This window comes from Triticum aestivum, chromosome 3D (assembly GCF_018294505.1).
Source record: "Triticum aestivum cultivar Chinese Spring chromosome 3D, IWGSC CS RefSeq v2.1, whole genome shotgun sequence".
Taxonomy (NCBI): Eukaryota; Viridiplantae; Streptophyta; class Magnoliopsida; order Poales; family Poaceae; genus Triticum; species Triticum aestivum.
In genome coordinates, this window is record NC_057802.1 from 122,189,794 (window position 1) to 122,211,276 (window position 21,483).

Sequence of the window (21,483 nt, forward strand, 5' to 3'; positions counted from 1 at the left end):
TGTGGAGTAATAGTAGTAGATGCAGAATCGTTTCGGTCTACTTGACACGGACGTGATGCCTATATTCATGATCATTGCCTAGATATTCTCATAACTATGCGCTTTTCTATCAATTGATCGGCAGTAATTTGTTCACCCACCGTAATACATGCTATCTTGAGAGAAGCCACTAGTGAAACCTATGGCCCCCGGGTCTATTTTACATCATATTAGTTTCCTGTCAACTTGCCAATTTCTGTCGCCGTTCTTTTTATTTTGCAATCTTTACTTTCCAATCTATACAACAAAAATACCAAAAATATTTACTTTACTATCTTTATTAGATCTCACTTTTGCGAGTGACCGTGAAGGGATTGACAACCCCTTTATCGCGTTGGTTGCAAGGTTCTTGATTGTTTGTGCAGGTACTAGGTGACTTGAGCGTTGTCTCCTACTAGATTGATACCATGGTTCTCAAAATTGAGGGAAATACTTATGCTACTTTGCTGCAACACCCTTTCCTCTTCAAGGGAAAACCAACGCATGCTCAAGAGGTAGCAACGCTTAATTGGACTTTCACAAAGCACATACCTTGATAAAGTTTTAAAAAAGTTCAAAATGGATCAGTCAAAGAAAGGGTTCTTGCCTGTGTTACAAGGTGTGAAGTTGAGTTAGACTCAATGCCTGACCACTGCAGAAGATAGAGAGAAAATGAAAGTCATTCCCTATGCCTCAGCCATAGGTTCTATCATGTATGCAATGCTGTGTACCAGACCTGATCTGTGCCTTGCTATTAGTTTAGCAGGGAGGTACCAAAGTAATCCGGGAGTGGATCACTGGACAACAGTCAAGAACATCCTGAAATACCTGAAAAGGACTAAGGATATGTTTCTTATTTATGGAGGTGACAAAGAGTTCGTCGTAAATGGTTATGTCGATGCAAGCTTTGACACTGATCCAGATGACTCTAAGTCGCAAACCAGATACGTATTTATATTGAATGGTGGAGCTGTCAGTTGGTGCAGTTCCAATCAGAGCGTCGTGGCGGGATCTACGTGTGAAGCGGAGTACATAGCTGCTTCGGAAGCAGCAAATGAAGGAGTCTGGATAAAGGAGTTCATATCCGATCTAGGTGTAATACCTAGTGCATCGGGTCCAATGAAAATCTTTTGTGACAATACTGGAGCAATAGCCTTGGCGAAGAAATCCAGATTTCACAAAAAAATCAAGCACATCAAGAGACGCTTCAATTCCATCCGCGATCTAGTCAAGGAGGGAGACATAGAAGTTTGCAAAATACATACGAATCTGAATATTGCAGACCAATGTAATGGCATGATCATATTGACGGTGTGGTGGCAGTTTCTTTGGTTCTCCAAACACGTCGCTGTACTTAGCTTGCACTTAGCTTTCGCCATTTTCTTCCTCTTCTTCTTATCAGCCTTGGGGATCTTCGTCTTGCGAGTTTCCCTCTTCTCTTCCTTCACTTTCTTCTTGTTTTCCTTGCGATAAGCCTTCCTTTCCTCGGGCCCCATCTTTGTGGACTCGTGCCACGAACCGTCTTCGTCGGAACTAGAGCAAGATTCACTGTCACCCGATTCATCTTCCTCCTTGTTCTCCAAGGAGCAGCACTTAGTTTGCAGGTCCAAGGGTTCTTCCGGTGTATTTTGTGCCGATTGTGCTTCCTGGTTTTCGGTATGCTCATTTATAGTCCGCACAAATCCTAACAGTGGCTGGTCATAAAGCTTATCTGCTGTTGGCTCATAACCGATAGAGGGACGTTGCATCATGGACATGCTGACAATCTCTGCCTCACATTGCTTCACATAATCCAACGTCTATCAAAAAGAGCAAAGCAGATAATATTATCAGTAAGTGAACTGGATAACATGCAGCACAAACATACAAAGAAACAAAATAAACACAAAATAGTTACAAACTCGTGTAAGAGATCTGGGAGACAAGACTAATTGGAATCAATATAATAAACTATGTAGATGAGATAAAACAGTTCCCACAAAGGTAATGGCAATACCATGAATTAAAACATAGTATAAAATAGAGATGATTGACGAGTAACAGATATATGCAGTAAATAAATGTATGCCTCAGACTAGGATCTCTCACTGAAGAAGTGAAGATGCTCACTGTTGTAAATGACATTTCTGGCAAAGCTGCACAAATGCATAGTAATAACAATAATCATATTCCTACCTGCACCAAGACAGTCGGAGCAATTGCATCATCATCTGCAGCTGTATCTCCATTTTCCAGAATCTTCTGCTGAACCTGTTGTAACCACAATTTTGTTAACCCATCGGATCGTCTGCCCAAGGATAAGCATAGTATCACACAAAAATCGATGATTACAAAGCATTGTAACTACTCAAAGTAAAATAAGGGCATGCCTTCTCCAGGTAATCATCAACATCTTCATCAGCGATATTTTGATCCACAACGAAATTAAATAGCTCTGTTACTGTCATGACAGCAACGCCTTGTTTTTTAAAGAAATCCTGAAAACAGCATTGCACGCGCATTAAATACCACGAGTTATCCATGTCTGGTCAATTTTAGTTTAATTCTACTCACATTAACATGCAAGCAATCTTCCTTCAGGAAATCCAAAGCTGAAGGATGGTCAAGGTCGACAGACTGTGAAACATCAATGATGTACAAGTGCCCCTGCACAACAAGCAAATAAGAATGAGGAATCTGGTTGACTGGGAAATGAAAGAGGTTAAGAAGGCTTAATCAAAAGTGCTCAACTACCTCAAAATAAAGAATGTTGTATTCACTCAAATCACCGTGGACAAGCTTGCACTTTTGGTAAAGTGTCCGCATTGTTGTAACAATCTGAAAATAAGCTGCAGTAAGTATATTGGAAAATGTTACCATAAGAGTACCCAAAATCTAATGTTTGGATACTATGTGGTTCCTTATTCATTCTTCTATAGGTAAAGACCATATTCAGCTGACATTTCAACTGGTAGTTAATCTTTGCATACGCCATGTACCTCAAAGTAAGTTTCACGCAACTTGTCATCCGACAAAGCAGCATCCTTAAGTCGAGGAGCAGCCCAACCTCCTTTTCCTGAAGGAGAACCAACTCAATTTATTAGACGAAATGATAATACCTATGAAAGTACTGTTCTGTGGGATGTTCTGCTACGAGGCGTATGTTTTGAACAATTATTAGGTCATGATATGATACCATGTTTATAGGAAAATGTTGATAGGCATTGAATAAGCAAATGTCACCACAAGTTTTACCTATAAATTCCATCACCAAAACATGAAGCCTCAAGAGCAATGGTGTCACACCTGCATCCCACTGATGATGCAGTGGACAAGGAAAGAGTGGACCCACTCGCCAGACATGTAGGCCCACGGGCAGAGCTGTGTGTGTGTGGTTACTTAAGTGTGCGTGGTAGGCAGAGAGAGGCATGCGTGTATTGTGTGAACTCTGTATCTCACCTAACCTTCTCTGTATCTCACCTCCTTCTCCTGTTCCTCACCTTCTTCTTTCTCAAGGAACAAGCTGAACTCGATCTATTTCCCCCGATCCACCCTTGTTTCGATCCTAGCAACCCTGGGTTCGTTACAAAGGTAATCAGAGCCACTTCCCTTTTTTCCCCCAATTTTTTTCCGCCAGTTCGTGCTCACATCCTCTCGATCGGACCGTAACATCCACCGCTGTGGGTGCCAATTCACTCCAGTGAGTTTGCCCAAAATCCCCAGCGGGGTTGGACCGATTTGGAGGGAGGGCGACGGCGCCGCCATCCAAACCTTCTGCTCAAACCCGCCACATCCTCGTAGCCATGTCGGAAACCTCGGGAGAGATCAAATCGTTATTGGAATCGCTCTTGACGCGGTTCGAGGCGAGCCAGATCACCGCCGCCAAGCATGTGGAGGCGCAGCTCGCCTTCAACGAGCAGGTCTCGAGCGACCTCACGCACCTCCGCCGCCAGATGGACCTGACGCAAGCAGACGTCGATGAGGTGCGCCAGCAGCGCCCCGACCCCGACAAGCAGCAGGCGGCCGCCTCCTCTCACCAGCACCAGTTCATGACCAGGGGAGGCGCTCCACAAGTGTCCTCCGGAGTTCAGGGGCCGGTCGCACGTCTCGTCAATGACGGCCCGCCCCTCATCCCGCAACGCCCCGTGGTCACCATCACCGGGGCAGGCCAGATGCCGCCACCAGCTTCTCCTCGCGGGCTTCCTCAGGCACTGCACGCGGATGACTACTACGTCAAGCCCCCAAAGCATGACTTCCCCAAGTTTGACGGCACGCTCAGTAACAAGTTCTTCATCACCCAATTTCTGCTCGGACTGCGAGACGATTTACGGGCAGCAGTACGACTCCAAGCACCCACGAGCATCACTCGCGCCTCCGTGCTCGCGAGAATTCAGGAAGAAGAAGCAGATGCACATCGTCCGCGACCGCGCGTGTTTCCGGTGGGGCGCCCACCAACGCACCCCATCGCTCTGCCTCCTCGACCACAAGCTACACCGCGACCTGCCGCTGCCCCCGCCGCTGCTGGAGGGGATGACTTTGCGCGAGAGCGGCAACTACGCGATCACCGTCGCGCACATGGCCTCTGCTTCCGTTGCGGCGATCGTTACTCCAGAGAGCACCGCTGCAAACAAGCCACGCAGTTGCTGACAATACACATGGGTGAGCACGGCGAGATCCTTACTGAAGATGCAATTCAGGCCATGGAGCTCTTGGATGACCAAGGCGCAGCCCCAGCAGACCAGGAGTGTTGTGTCCTGTCAACGCAAGCGGTCTCAGGCACGGAGACGCCGCGCACAATCCGTCTTCGCGCACTAGTGGGAAATCAAGTGATGCTCCTCCTTGTCAACTCCGGCAGTACACACAGTTTCATCTCGGCATCTTTCGCCGAGAGGATTGCAGCGACAACAACACCCCTGCCGCCGGTGGACGTTCGCGTGGCCAACGGTGAGCGTCTGGTCTGCGACAAGCTGGTGCCCGGAGTTAAATGGTGGCTGCAGGGGCACACCTTCACTACGGATATGCGCCAGCTCACGCTCGGGGCGTACGACGGCGTGTTAGGCATGGACTGGTTGGAACAGTTAAGCCCAATGAGCTGCCATTGGCTCAACAAGACGCTCACATTCGAGCATGAAGGCGCCACAATCACTCTGCAAGGTGTCCGACAGAGTGCAGTTCAGTCCTTGGAGCCAATTGAACCAGAACAGTTCAACAAATGGCAAGCAGGAAATGACATATGGTACATGGCACTCATTGATCGCCAGCCACCCTCTAGTGACACCGTTAGCAAGCTGCCAGTGGGTATTCAGACGGTCCTCAATGAGTACAGCGACGTGTTTGGAGAACCAAAGAAACTGCCACCACACCGTCAATATGATCATGCCATTACATTGGTGGAAGGAGCACAACCAGCAATATGACCCTACCGATACTCGCCATTGCAGAAAGATGAGATCGAGCGGCAAGTCAGAGAAATGCTTGACTCCGGGGTGATCGCGCACAGCATGAGCCCTTACGCAGCCCCGGTTCTCTTGGTAAAAAAGAAGGATGGCTCATGGCGCTTCTGCGTCGACTATCGTCGCCTAAACGACACCACTGTGAAGAATCGTTTTCCCCTTCCCATCGTAGATGAGTTGCTGGATGAACTTGCTGGCGCCCGGTATTTTTCCAAACTTGATTTACGGGCTGGCTACCACCAAATACGGATGAGAGAAGGCGACGAAGAAAAGACGGCATTCAAGACTCACCATGGACACTTCCATTTTCGAGTCATGCCGTTCGGCCTGACAAACGCACCAGCCACCTTTCAGTGCCTCATGAACCAGATCTTCTCCAAGTATGTACGCAAGTTTGTGATCATTTTTCTCGATGACATCTTGGTGTTTAGTGAATCACTACAGGAGCACGAGGAGCATCTTCGGCTGGTGTTTGATCTTCTTCGAGAGCACCAACTTTTTGCCAAACTGTCCAAGTGCTCGTTTGCTCAGGAGAGCATCGACTACCTTGGTCACGTCATCTCAAGCACCGGAGTGGCAACAGATGCGGAGAAAACCCAAGCCATGCTCAACTGGCCGACACCCTCCACACCAACTGAGCTGCGTGGGTTCCTTGGCCTCACCGGCTACTACAGAAAATTTGTAGCCCGGTATGGCATCATCGCCAAGCCATTGACGAATTTGCTGACGAAGAAAGGATTCCAGTGGACTGAACAAGCGCAGGCCGCCTTCGACCTCCTCAAACGCGCCATGGCCAGTGCCCCAATGCTCACATTGCCAGACTTCACCAAACCGTTCAGCATAGAGACTGACGCCTGCGACACGGGCATCGGTGCCGTGCTCGTGCAAGAAGGACACCCGGTGGCGTACTTCAGTAAGGCCTTAGGTGTGCGCAACCAGAAGCTTTCAGCTTACGAGAAGGAATTTTTGGCCGTCATGATGGCAGTGGACAAATGGCGAGCTTATTTGCAACGCGGCCAGTTCACCATTGTCACTGATCACAAAAGTCTGTGTCACTTGGGTGATCAACAGCTCGAGACAGATTTGCGACGCAAAGCAATGTCCAAGTTGGTTGGCCTGCAGTTTAAGTTTCAGTACCGGCGTGGAGTGGACAACGGAGCGGCAGATGCCTTGTCACGGGTGGGCGCAGCACTGGATGTGGCCGCGCTCTCGCTGTGTCAGCCTACTTGGGTACAGGAAGTGGCCAATTCATATGCCACAGATTCTGATGCTCAGGAGAAACTAACGCGGCTCGCCATCCATAGTCCCGACGAGGAAGGGTTCGAGCTGCACAAGGGGCTGATTCGACGCCAAGATCGCCTTTGGATTGGAAGCAACACAGCTTTGCGCACCAAACTGATCAGTGCGCTGCACGACAGCGCAATCGGTGGGCATTCAGGCAACACAGCAACTTACCAGCGCTTGAAGAAGAGATTTCTCTGGACTGGCATGAAACGGGAGGTGGAGGACTATGTGAAACAATGCTTAATCTGTCAGCAGGCTAAACATGAGCATCGCCGACCGGCCGGACTGTTGGCTCCTCTCCCCATTCCCACGGCGCCATGGCAGGACCTCACCATGGACTTTGTTGAGGGGTTGCCAAAGTCTGAAGGGCATGACTCGATCATGGTGGTCGTTGACCGGCTGACGAAATTCGCACACTTCATCCCTCTTCATCATCCGTCCAACGCGGCGCAGGTGGCGCGCGTCTTTTGGGACAATGTCGTCAAGCTCCACGGCCTCCCCAACTCTATCGTCTCCGACCACGACCGCGTCTTCACCAGCGCGCTCTGGCGAGAGCTCTTCACCACGGCGGGCACCAAACTGCTGTACTCCACGGCGTACCATCCCCAGACCGATGGCCAAAGTGAGCGCGTCAACCAATGCATGGAGATGTACCTCCGTTGCGCGATCCATGACGCGCCGCACCGTTGGCGTCGCTGGCTTCCAACGGCGGAGTTCTGGTACAACTCTACCTTTCATTCGTCAATCAATTCTTCCCCCTTCAAGGCGCTCTATGGTGTGGAACCCAACCTCGGCGCCATGGCCCTCTGGGATGACAAGACAACCCCGGTCCTCGATGCCGAGCACTGGGACTGGGGTGCACACACGGCTCGTCTACGAGCACAGATCCTTCGTGCGCAGCACCGGTTCAAGAAGCAAGCTGACCGCCATCGCACGGAGCGTGAATTCGAGGTGGGTGACTCTGTGCTGCTCAAACTACAGCCATATGCACAATCCTCTGTCGTCAATCGACCGTGCGCCAAGTTGGCGTACAAATTCTTCGGGCCCTTCAAGATTCTGGCACGCATCGGCAAGCTCGCGTACAAGCTGGAGCTACCCACTGACAGCCGCATCCACGACGTCTTCCACGTCTCGCAACTGAAGCCCTTCACACCCAATTACTCGCCCGTGTTCTCCGAGCTGCCACGACCACCGGACTTGTCCATCACCGACAACGAGCCAGTGGAAATCATGGAGCGCAGGATGGTCAAGAAGGGCGATCAAGCGCTGGTCCAGGTCCGCATTCGTTGGTCTCCTTCAGCGTTGGGCACAACCTGGGAGGACTATGAAACACTACGGCAACGATTTCCGGCGGCGAGTATTTGGCGCGAGACGATGACCGGTCAAGACCAGACAACGCGTGAAGATGAAGCACAAATGGAAGACGGGGCTTTCTCTGAAGAAGAGGGGCATGTCACACCTGCATCCCACTGATGATGCAGTGGACAAGGAAAGAGTGGACCCACTCGCCAGACATGTAGGCCCACGGGCAGAGCTGTGTGTGTGTGGTTACTTAAGTGTGCGTGGTAGGCAGAGAGAGGCATGCGTGTATTGTGTGAACTCTGTATCTCACCTAACCTTCTCTGTATCTCACCTCCTCCTGTTCCTCACCTTCTTCTTTCTCAAGGAACAAGCTGAACTCGATCTATTTCCCCCGATCCACCCTTGTTTCGATCCTAGCAACCCTGGGTTCGTTACAAATGGCTTCGGGCATCGAATTCCTTCTGCTCTAACTCTGAACAAGGGAAAGAAGTGTAAATCTTTCTACTTCAATGACTGAAAGTATTTTGCGAGGTATTGTAGAAGAAGATAACAATTATAAAGGGTGGGAATTTAATTTAGAGAGAGACAGAACAAAATATAGGATAGCAACAGCTTATGCTTCCAAATGCATCATCTTTTTCCCCAAAAAGTTAAACCCAATTCAACAACAGAATCCCATTGAGAAACATCTTGCCAAATTACTGGAATGAAAAAAATGAATAAAGCACGCTTAATGAGAATATTTCATACCGTAAAAGATTTCGCATTTCCTTTTCAGCCCAAGTCTTTACCATTTTCCGAGGATTATGCTTGCAGTAACCATGTCTAAAACGATAATCTCCTTGAACGTATCGATCTCTATCCCTGCAACAAGCAAGTGTGTACTTTGTTCAGACGGGAACCTTTTTGAATCAAAACAATTTAGAAGTGCTGAAAGGATACAACAAAATTGCCATAAACAGCATTCTGATGTAGCTTTGAGTATCCAGTTATTATAAGACAAAGCAAGTATAACATCCATATCTTACTTAAAAACAAGCACTGAAGTTTTATAGACTTTGATTGCTAACTCACTGCCATCTGTCTTTGTTGCATGATATACATTTGCCTACAAAGGAAAGAAAAACAAATCAACTGCCACAGTTAATATTGAGTGTGTTATTCTAATTATAGATTTCTAGAATGATGAATACAAAATGCAACTTGTAGTAGTAAATCCGCGGGTGCAATGAAATTGGCAAGTAGCAGATGCCTTGTAGCTACGATGTGCACTGCAAATTGAAGGTTACCTCTTTTCCGGTTGAAATGCAACCATTTATGTTATTAAAAACACCACGGTTTAGCATTTTGAACAAAACCATGCGGGTTCTTGGGTCAATAGCCTGCATATAAATAAAAAATCGAATGTTCAGAAAAAGAACTTCACTAAAACATCATTCATTACATAAACTATAGAGATAAAGCATGTTTTTGTCTTCCCAGTTAATCAAAATTCATAATTTTATCTGGATGGACGAATGAGCAAGTATGCCCTGCCTATAAGAACTGAAAATATCATGCAATCATCAGATAAAGTAATCAAATCACATGTGCAATAGAGGGCATTTCTTTTGAGGGCCCACAATGACAAGAAATATTAATTAAACAAATTGCCCCCCCCCCGCCCGCCTATCAGCATTGAAGCAATGGTACCTAATTAGTCAGGAGAACTCATAAACAGAAATGCAGTAGGCACCCAAAAAGAGGAATGCTCAAACTTCAAACTAACAAATTTCTGCTTCACGAACTTACACAACCGGCAATAGATAATGAAGCGGAACTTAAGTCTTCAATAAGAATTCTTATTCATGTACATCAAACCAAACGTTTTATAAGTAGTAAATAAACTTTGATTAACTGCATACTTGATGAGGGGAGAAATTTTTAAAACAGACAGCCACTTGACAGAAAGCAAATTAGGGTGAAAGGCTACAGGATTGATTCTTATTGCTGAAGGAATATGAAAGTGCATGGATTCAACTTCCAAGCAGGGAATGAAATAAGCATCACCAAACAGCAAAAAATGTACAAACCTGTTCAACTGTAGCACGATCTGCCTTCCCAGTGTTCCTTGTTTTCCCAATTGCAGTATCTCTTATGCTGTCCCTGATTGCAGTTGTCACGGAATTTGACATCCCCACGTTCATTCTACCTTCCCACTCCTGAGTGGTTCAAAACTCACGGCATCAAATAATAAGCAAAAAAGGTACAACACCCAGATGAATAAAGCATGACCGGTGTTTTGTTCGTTCAGATAAATATATCCATATGGTAAGGCACCAGTGTTACATAAAAATCAATACTGCAACAGACATCAAAACTTGAGCCTAATTATTTCAGTTAGTGGTTTGCAGAGTGACATTGGAAACTTGGAAATTCCCTAGCTGACACTACTAGGCCTAGCTCCAATATGAAGTGCAACTGTTCTCTTTAGTAATTTTAGGTAACCAACTTTAATCAAAAGATAGTGAACCATTGAACCCTAGTCCTTGATAGCATAAGCCCAATAAATGTTATAGCACAAGCCAATCAGTATACTGATCCAAGGTGAGGAGTTGAAACCGCATACCTCCAACGGAGCGGCACGGACGTGTGAGGCGAGCTTCTGTGTGCGGTTGGAGAGTGGCTGGAGTGTGCGCGCGAGCATGCCGCCATGTGCGTTCGGCCTCCGCGCCGCAGCCGCACTTCCGGCAGCCGAGAATGTTGAGGAAAGACGTGTCGAGCCATCCGGGCCCTCCGCAGTGTCAAGCCAGTCTAGGGCTTCACCCACGTCATGGTAGGACCAATACTCCTCGTCCTCCTCTGCCTCTGCCTCTGTCTCCCTAGGCTCCTCGGATGCTGCTGCTGGTTTCTCTTCGGCATCCGCAAAGCGCCCATCCAACTCACCCTGCCGCAGAGCGAAGGTTTGTGGGTCGTGCAACGCTGAGGCGACTGGCGACGGCGGTGGCCATAACTGTGCGGTTCTGCAGGAGCAGCAAAAACCTATGAAGCACCGATACAAGGACCGGCACACGGGATACGGCAATTTCTAGAAACAGCAATACGGCGAGTATATGTAGAAATAATTAATAAAATGTCTCCAACCAGATGCTGGGAGCCTCTTTTCAAGTCCTTACATGTTTAGCCATTCCAAAGTCTGCAAGCTTAACACGACCCCTAGGATCTACTAGTATGTTTGCACCTTTGATATCCCTGCATGCTGTGTAAAGGTCCTACCACCAGCTCCCAGCAGCAAGCCGCAACCAGCTCACACACACGCAGTCAGCAAGCACACGCAGCAGCAAGCAAGGGCCCAGCGGCGAGCGCACCGGAGGAGCACGACATGCAGGAGGCAACAGCGCGGTATGACCGGAGGAGAGCAGGGATTAAGAAGTTACCTTGCTGGCGATGGGCGGGGCGGCGGAGGCGACTACAGGCGGCGGCGGCGGCGGCGCGCTCGTGCGGTCGCTCGATACACCCTTGTGCTCTGTTCTGTTAGAAAAAAAAAACTGAACTGGCAATTAGGGTTAGCAGGTGGGCTTCTACTGGACTGGATGCTGCCCTCCCGTGTCCCTGACGTGTCGACAGCCTCCCGGGGGGCGCGACTATGTCTCGCTTATGGCAAGACGTAGCGCAGCCTCGCGTAGCCGCCAGAAATGGGCCGGCCCAGCGCAGACCACAGTTCTTCAGCGCTTTTTTTTCTTCCATACTTTTTTCGCATTTTTGCAATGTTTTTTTTACTTTTTTATATTTCGAAATATTCTATATAACTATATATTTTTAATACAGTAGCAGACACGAACAACAGACGCTCATACATACACATATGTACTCACCCATAGAACGCATACACGCATACCGTACTCCTATGAGCACCTGACTGAGCCGACACATCATCTTGAGATTGTTAAAGTCATCACAGATGCCTTCATACAAAAGGAACGTCTCTTCCCACTTAACGCACATTGCCGGAAGGCCTAAAATAAACTCAGAAAAATACGAGCACTAGTGTCAAGTCCAGGACTTGAGTTTCCGGTGGGCTGGGATACCACTGTCCTCCTAACCATCCAAACACGCGTTGGTTCCCCTAATATATATTCTAAAAAACACTTTATGCACACAAAAATGTTAGTCACGCATTTGAAAAATGTTTGTACAATAAATGTTTCTATTTTATACGAAAATTATACAATGTGTATGGAAAAAGACATCAAAACATGTATATGAAAACATCTATAGCGAGATATACCTCCCGCGCTTACGCGGGTTTATCAACATTATTTTTTCCAAATGATAAATGACACACATGTGCACGAAGTAACACTGTCCTAATGTTTTTACACTAAAGTTGCCATATGAGAAAAAAAAAACCCTAAAAAAGTTTGAAACTTGCCATCCAAATGGAAATTTGCCATACTTCACATCTAAAGTTGCCATCTTCAGATAACTAAACTTACCATCAAAAAACAACAGGATGAAATTGCTTCGTGCCACACGTGTGACACTTATCAATGTCTTTATTTTTATTTTGCAATCGAAAAAGCTAGGCCATCTCCTATTGGGCGCTTAACGCGCCTGTTTGTACAAAACGCATACAATGCGCGTGTTTGTTTTGTAGTGGGCCGGTCCATGCACCTTGCCACCTTGCCACGTAGATACGGTTTTGGGAAGCTTCTGGTTTTTTTTTCTCTTTTCTTTTTTTACTTTTTTCTGCTAGTTTTTAGGTTTGGTTAGTTTTTTATTTTTTGTTCATTAATTTTGTTTTATTGAATATCACAAAAAATGAAATTCTTGACTTTTTTATTTCTTAATTTTTTGAACCCGTGAACTTTTAAAAATCTGTGATAGTTTTTCAAATTTCTAAACATTTTTTTTCAAATTCGTAAACATTTTTCTTCAAATCCACAAACTATTTTTAAAATTAATGAACAATTTTTAAATTTATGAACTTTTTCAAATAGTGAACATTTGTTTTTCAAATTCATGAACTTTTTTATTTCATGAACTTATTTCAACTTCACGGATTTTCTCAAATTCGTGAATCTTTTCAATTCACGGCATGGGAATACTCATAATAGGTCGAGGATCTCGGCCGACTCCGGCTTCCTACCGCCCTCGACTAATTTGAGCGTGTGATGATGGACGTGTGGGTAGAAGCGAACGTCTTGCTGGAGTTCAAGAACCTTGCGCTATATCACATAAAGGACGCACAATCGTACGTGAACAGCGTGGCAATGGAAATCGAGGCAGCGAAGCGGCCCCCACCGGTGAGTTCACTTACAAGCAGAGGAAGAGTGTGTAATTCCAACCTAAATGAGTCCTAGAGTCCTGTACCCAAGCTAAATTCTTACATGTATCTATTCAGATCCTACTATTAACAGACTAAGATCACTGCTTAGATCATTTTTATGAACAACTTCCACTACGAGTTTGGGAAACACATGCATATTTTTAAAAATAAACAAGACCAACCAAAACCAAACAAAGGACACCCCGAAAAAAGAGGGAGGAAAGACAAGAGTGGAGAGACGGAGAAGAGATGTATTGTGGCAGGAACACACCGCGCCAAGAAGAAGCACAGAGAGATATCAAACAGCAGCTCCGAAGGCCTATATGCATAGCAAAGAAAGTAAAGGATGGTAAGCGAGAAGAAGACGAGCAAGAGCAACAGGGCCTAGAAGGGACATACCTTGAACGAAGAGATAGAGAGATAAGAAGAGGGACAACAGAACAACAAAGCGGGAACTCCAAATACATGCAAGTAGGAAAAGGACGGTGAGTGGTTACAACATACCAGGCAAGACGAAACTAGACTCAAACCTTAGTCGGTGTCAAGAGCAAGCGTCAAGAATAGGCACAACCAAAGAACAAAGCAGAACCCCGGGCAGCTACAGATACGAGGGGGGGGAGAAAAGAACGGTGAGCAAGAACATTGGATCGGGAATAGGCGCAAGCAAAACCAGGTCCGAACCTCAGTCAGCTAGAGAAGCAAATGACACGGCGACAGACGAAGCAAACATGACGCCAACAAGCAGCAAAACCACCGACGAAGTTGGAGGAACCAACCACACGTTGCAAGAAGCACCTAGCATGCGTAGCCTGTGGCATGTGGTGTGAAATGGCGAACATGAAGAATATACAGCGGGAGCAAGAATAGGACATACAAGCGCTAGGTGCCACCTCATGAATAGTGCAAACCAATCGCGAGAGAGGGGGCGAGATAACAACAGCATGAAACACTAACCCGTGGGACCAGAAACACACGGGCCTTGGAATAGCCACGGGGCCAAAATACAGAGTCGTGCAACACAAACCATGGCATACCGAAGGCAAACACAAAGATAGCAAAAACAACACAGAAAAACATGTATCCGCACACAAAGAAATAGAACATGACTACCACCCCCACCGACCCAATTACTGACCCCAAAATTTCAAACATGTATTTAGAATTATCAGAAAACTACAAAAAAATAGTGAAAATAAGCTCATTAGGAGCCCATCCAAAATCGTTGTAGACCCAACGAATTACTAGCTCCCAACCACACGGGTGGAGTGAAATCCACCAACAACAAAATCAGTAACTAAAAGACTAAAAAAGCTTTTATTGAGTCGTTTAAATTATGCATACAATGACACAACAACGACATGATGTTGCATGGTAAGAAGAGAAAAGGAAAAATAATACCACACGCATCATCTTATGCACTAAGGAGAAACAGTGCATTCTTTCGGTTCATGCGACCTATGGGATGTAACAGGGCCACCGCCCTCAGGCGAGAATATATAGACGGAATGGTGTATTCATATATGCAAACTGAAAAACCAAACAATCAGGCCCTGTTCGGGACGTGGGTTCAGAAAACAGAGGAAAAGAAAAACGCATAGGTATGGGATGGAGTGCAAAGTGAAACCTGCAAGCTTCCAGAAAGAGGAATGGGAATCTATGGGGTGTTCTGAATAAAGGAAAAAAGTTTTGGAATCTGCACACTTCTCTAGGAAATAGAACTAGCCGTTATGTGCCTGGGCATTGTATTCTTGCCGTCGATTTCTCTAGCTGTTGCTTCTTCTTTCTCTTGCTATATAAGCACATACAATGCACTGCCAACAACTTGTTCTTGTCATTTCTTCTCCTCCCCTGTAAGAACTTCTCTAGGAACTCATAGTTCAGTCTTGTAGCGGCAATCCATTTGTTCCTCTAACCTCAAAATTCATTCATTCCTGAAGCTGAATGGATCCAAACTACAGCCGGCGGTCAAGAAACGAAGATGATTTTGTACATTTCATACTCCCTACATTACAAGGTAGCTCATCCCAATCATCTGAGAGGAGAGCAATACATACATCCATCCTGAATGGAGCTACTTATGTGCATGAAGCTCTTACCGGCCACGAGGTTCTATGTGAATGGCAGTTTCATATGGAGAGATCAATCTTTCAAGCTTTAGTACAAAAACTGTGTGAAAAGCACCTTCTCTAGGATGCAAGGTATATCTCTGTGCAAGAGCAAGTAGCTATATTTTTGTATGCAGTATCAGAGAACGCAACCAACAGAACATTGCAAGATAGATTCCAGCACGGTGCAGATTCAATTAGTACTTATTTCCACGCCGTGCTCAACGCGATTACTCGACTCACATGCAACTACATACAACCTTCTGTACACCAGCATCCCATATTAAGGCAACAAAAGTTTTCATACTTTAAGGTAATGTTTTCAAGCCCTATCATGGTGAACTGGTATTGAGCAAATCTAGCTTATATTTATATATCTAATTATAGAATTAAATCTGCAGAATTGTATTGGAGCTATTGATGGTACTCACTTTCCCATGACTATTCCTCCTGGGCAACAAGACCCATACAGAAATAGAAAACAAGGTCTTTCACAAAATGTAATGGTTGCATGTGACTTTGACATGAAGTTTGTGCATGTACATGCTGGATGGGAGGGATCTACATTTGATGCAAGGGTTTTGAAAGATGCACTGGACCATGGATTCAATGTACCGCCTGGAAAATTTTATCTTGTAGATGCGAGTTATGCAAATACACCCCAATTCATTGCTCCATACCGAGGAACTAGATACCATTTACAAGAACAAGGAAGAGTTCAGCAAAGGCCACAGTGCTACAAGGGGTTATTTAACCTTCGACATGCTCAACTAAGAAATCATGTCGAAAGAATTATTGGCATACTGAAAGCAAGGTATCCCATACTAAAGGCAGCTACAATGTTTGATATTGACACACAAGTTAATACTGTTGTAGTGTGTTGTGTATTGACAATTTCATAAGGCTACATAATTGAGATATGACACTGCTAGATAGAGCTACAATGGATGTTAATGAAAGCAATATGAAGGATGTACCAGATGGAGATGTCAAATACAAAAAAGATGTGATTGTATTTAACAACTTGAGACAAGCTGGAAATGAGATGCGAGATGCCATGGCAATGCAAATGTGGGCAGATTACATTGCTAGAAGATAAGCATATGTATTGTGTAATTTTCCCTTATGTTATGTAACTATTTGGTTGTACTGTACTCCATATGGGCAGATTACATTGCTAGAAGATAAGTGATACGTCTGCAACGTATCTATAATTTATGAAGTATTCATGCTATTATATTATCCATCTTGGATGTTTAATGGGCTTTACTATGCACTTTTATATTATTTTTTGGGACTAACCTATTGACCCAGAGCCCAGTGCCAGTTTCTGTTTTTTCCCTTGTTTCAGTGTTTCGCAGAAAAGGAATATCAAACGGAATGAAACCTTCGGGAAAGTTATTTTTGGAACGGAAGCAATCCAGGGGACTTGGAGTGCACGTTAGGGAATCAACGAGGAGGGCATGAGGCAGGGGGCGCGCCCTCCACCCTCGTGGGCCCCTCGTGGCTCCCCTGACGTATTTCTTCCGCCTATATATATCCATATACCCTAAAACCTTCGGGGAACAGAATAGATCGGGAGTTCCGCCGCCGCAAGCCTCTGTAGCCACCAAAAACCAATCGGGACCCTGTTCCGGCACCCTGCCGGAGGGGGGAACCCTCACCGGTGGCCATCTTCATCATCCCGGCGCTCTCTATGACGAGGAGGGAGTAGTTCACCCTCGGGGCTGAGGGTATGTACCAGTAGCTATGTGTTTGATCTCTCTCTCTCTCTCGTGTTCTTGAGGTGATACGATCTTGATGTATCGCGAGCTTTGCTATTATAGTTGGATCTTATGATGTTTCTCCCCCTCTACTCTCTTGTAATGGATTGAGTTTTCCCTTTGAGGTTATCTTATCGGATTGAGTCTTTAATGATTTGAGAACACTTGATGTATGTCTTGCGTGGGATAACCGTGGTGACAATGGGTTATTCTATTGATCCACTTGATGTATGTTTTGGTGATCAACTTGCGGGTTCCGCCCATGAACCTATGCATAGGGGTTGGCACACGTTTTCGTCTTGACTCCCCGGTAGAAACTTTGGGGCACTCTTTGAAGTTCTTTGTGTTGGTTTGAATAGATGAATCTGAGATTGTGTGATGCATATCGTATAATCATACCCATGGATACTTGAGGTGACATTGGAGTATCTAGGTGACATTAGGGTTTTGGTTGATTTGTGTCTTAAGGTGTTATTCTAGTACGAATCTATGATAGATTGATCCGAAAGAATAACTTTGAGGTGGTTTCGTACCCTATCATAATCTCTTCGTTTGTTCTCCGCTATTAGTGACTTTGGAGTGACTCTTTGTTGCATGTTCAGGGATAGTTATATGATCCAATTATGTTATTATTGTTGAGAGAACTTGCACTAGTGAAAGTATGAACCCTAGGCCTTGTTTCCTATCATTGCAATACCGTTTACGCTCACTTTTATCATTAGTTATCTTGCTGTTTTTATAATTTCAGATTACAAAAACCTATATCTACCATCCATATTGCACTTGTATCACCATCTCTTCGCCGAACTAGTGCACCTATACAATTTACCATTGTATCGGGTGTGTTGGGGACACAAGAGACTCTTTGTTATTTGGTTGCAGGGTTGCTTGAGAGAGACCATCTTCATCCTACGCCTCCCACGGATTGATAAACCTTAGGTCATCCACTTGAGGGAAATTTGTTGCTGTTCTACAAACCTCTGCACTTGGAGGCCCAACAACGTCTACAAGAAGAAGGTTTCGTAGTAGACATCAATAAGCATATGACTACTTTAGTCAAAAACTGCAAAAAGACATTGCTTTAAGAGCCATTTAACATTGCATTAAAATTCAAATGAGTTTGACACTTCCATAATCATGTGCCCAGTAATGCACATGCACAACCTACTACAAGTTAACTATGACAAGTGCATCATAACCATGTGTCTAGATATGCACATGTACAAAATATATCACATCCTATTACAAGTTACCTGCGCCAAGGATCGTATCCATGTGTCCATAAATGCACATGCACAAAATATATCTTAGTTTTAAGCTAGCCCTCCCCTAGTACGAAATACTAGTTCCATTTGATTAGGTATTCCGAATTTTTCCAGTCAACCAACCTAACCGTAATTCGTTACTTGAAAATGATAGAAATACTTCCCTGTTCTCCTTGTTGGCGGTGAAGATGTCCGCTGCTTTTAGCATATCTGCCATCGAAAGATCCTCCAACCTTTCAAGTGCTTTGATGCATTTCTTGATGCTGAAGGGGTCCTTTAATTTCCTCTCCTCAATGGCTGCATACCTATCTATTTCTTCCCTTCTGAGTTTCAGGTATCTCTCATGAAAATTCATGAGGTTATAATCCACAAAAAATATACCATTAGTAGCTTCAAGCGATATATTTGTCGTGACAAACAATTTCGATCACATCGACACATGTCGACTCAGGTGACACCAAACCGGACGAACCGAGCACCAGAACGTCAACCCGAACTAACCGAGAAGCAGCTGCCCCAAGGACCTCCTAACAGGCCACCGACAACACATAAAGAGTGGCTAAATCGTAAAAAAATGTATCATTAGCAACTTCAAATGTTATATTTGCCATGACAAACATTTTATTTACATTAGCGCATGCCAACACAGGCAACACCAAACTGGATGAACGGAGCACTACGACGCCGAGCCGAACAAACTAAGAAGTAGCATCCCCAAGGGCCTCCTAACCGGTCACTCACAACACAACAAAAGTGGCCAGCAAACTGGACCCAGAAAGCAATGACACTCCACCAACCCAGCAACATCGCACGAGAGGTACCCGGCACAATCCGACCCAGCACAGGCCAACAACTGAATAAGTCGTGGCGAGGGTCACTCCGACCAATGCACGAAGTGGCACATGCAGGTGCAACGAAAAACACTACAAAAAGGTGGCTCCGAGGCACCCATGGACCGCACATCATGGACCCTCGAGGTGGTTGGCATGGTGAAGAACACCCCGACGATATCGGATGGGGGTAAAGCTGCCACGCAGGCAACGACGCGAGGCGCGCGTCGGTCAGACAGCGTGGAGGCCAAGCGGGAGCGAGGATGCCTCAATTGAGGCGGATACTTCAAAATCCTTTTAAAGGAGTAATGTGAACTTGATTGTAATCCCTAAGTTTTGAGTAATATACAAGAGTTATTTCGCAAAAAATATGATAGAGAATTTACACTCATATCTTACTTTTGTTATATCAACTTTTTTTAGTGAATCAATTTTTTTGTGGGTGATCTAGTGAATCAATATGAATGTAATTATTCTTGTGTGTTAAAATTCAAAATAACATCGATATGTGAAAGCACAAGTGCTCCCTGGGTGGTTTTGGTAATTAATGACAACATATCTCTTGTTGGACTAATGTTTTTATCTAGTATATTTCAGACAAGTTCAACAGATGGAGTGGCATGGACAAGAGGATGTGGAACCCCTTCAAGACGCTAAGGACAAAGGATTGGCTCAAGCTCAAAAGCTCAAGACTCTACACTTTAATTTTAGTGATCCAAGATCACATTGAGTCCATAGGAAAAGCCAATACTATTAAAAGGGGATGAGGTGTTGCTTAATGGCTCGCTTGCTCAAAGTGCTTAGTGATATGCTCCAAAACCCTCAACCACTTTCTCATATCCACATATGTCCCAAACCAAAAGTCAAACTCGGCCCCACCGAAACTTTCTATCCGGCGCCACCGAGTTCATTTGACATAGCCACTACCAGAAACCCTAATCAATTCGGTCTCACCGATGGGATCCCGGTCTCACCGAGATGGGCTTGCAAACTCTCTGGTTCCTGTTGCCATAAATTCGGTCCTACCAAATTTTGTAATCGGTCTCACCGAGTTTGCCTGACCAACTCTTTGGTTAGCCTATTACCAAAATCGGTCCCACCGAGTTTATGCAATCGGTCAAACCGAGATGAGGTTTTACCCTAACCCTAGCACATCGGTCCCACCGAGTTGATCATATCGGTCCCACCGAAATGCCTAACGGTCACATTATGAACTAAATCGGTCCGAACGAGTTTTCTGATTCGGTCCCACCGAGTTTGGTGATTTGTGTGTAACGGTTAGATTTTGTGTGGAGGCTATATATACCCCTCCACCCACTCTTCATTCGTGGGGAGAGCCATCAGAACATGCCTACACTTCCAGTATACATTTTCTGAGAGAGAACCACCTACTCATGTGTTGAGGTCAAGATATTTCATTCCAACCACATAAATCTTGATCTCTAGCCTTCTCCAACTTGCTTTCCACTCAAATCATCTTTCCACCAAATCCAAATCCGTGTGAGAGAGTTGAGTGTTGGGGAGACTATCATTTGAAGCACAAGAGCAAGGAGTTCATCATCAACACACCATCTATTACCTTTTGGAGAGTGGTGTCTCCTAGATTGGTTAGGTGTCACTTGGGAGCCTCTGTCAAGATTGTGAAGTTGAACCAAGGAGTTTGTACGGGCAAGGAGATCGCCTACTTCGTGAAGATCTACCCTAGTGAGGCAAGTCCTTCGTGGGCGATGGCCATGGTGGGATAGACAAGGTTGCTTCTTCATGGACCCTTCATGGGTGGAGCCCTCCGTGGACTCGCGCAACCGTTACCCTTCGTGGGTTGAAGTCTCCATCAACGTGGATGTACGATAGCACCACCTATCGGAACCACGCCAAAAATCTCCGGGTCTCCAACTGCATTTGCACACTCCAATCCCATCCCTTTACATTCTTGCAAATTGCATGCTTTACTTTCCGCTGCTCATATACTCTTGTCATGCTTGCTTGATATGTATTGTGAATGTTTAAACTTGTGCTAAAACTCTACCTTAACTTGAAGAAACTAAAAACTGCAACTTTTTCTTGCTAAGAGTCTATTCACCCCCCCCTCTAGACACCTCTTCTCGATCCTTTCAATTGGTATCAGAGCTTTGGTCTCCATTGCTTTGGTTTAAACACCTTTGGAGGAAGATGGATG

At 45.4% G+C, this 21,483-nt stretch overlaps 1 protein-coding gene across 1 annotated transcript; it reads right to left on the reverse strand.

Annotated features, from left to right (window-relative positions):
• Positions 1-1,151: 1,151 nt before the first annotated feature.
• LOC123076188 (serine/threonine-protein kinase RIO1) lies at positions 1,152-18,832 on the reverse strand. The gene is made up of 14 exons (XM_044498573.1): positions 18,606-18,832; positions 10,645-11,038; positions 10,109-10,237; positions 9,326-9,418; positions 9,065-9,144; positions 8,787-8,900; positions 8,472-8,508; positions 3,253-3,313; positions 2,997-3,073; positions 2,752-2,835; positions 2,572-2,664; positions 2,388-2,495; positions 2,194-2,268; positions 1,152-1,817 (listed from the first exon to the last, which is right to left on the reverse strand). Exons 1-14 carry the CDS (start codon positions 18,830-18,832, stop codon positions 1,194-1,196), a joined length of 2,196 nt encoding a protein of 731 aa, XP_044354508.1. The 3' UTR covers positions 1,152-1,193.
• Positions 18,833-21,483: the final 2,651 nt, after the last annotated feature.

Bases quoted from the DNA above. Each gene is read 5' to 3' on its own strand.
- LOC123076188 (XM_044498573.1), bottom strand. From the start codon at position 18,832: ATGAATTTTCATGAGAGATACCTGAAACTCAGAAGGGAAGAAATAGAT. The intron at 10,238-10,644 runs GTATGCGGTTTC...TGAACCACTCAG, and splicing joins TCCGTGCCGCTCCGTTGGAG to GAGTGGGAAGGTAGAATGAA. The intron at 2,665-2,751 runs GTAGTTGAGCAC...CTTGTTGTGCAG, and splicing joins ACAACATTCTTTATTTTGAG to GGGCACTTGTACATCATTGA.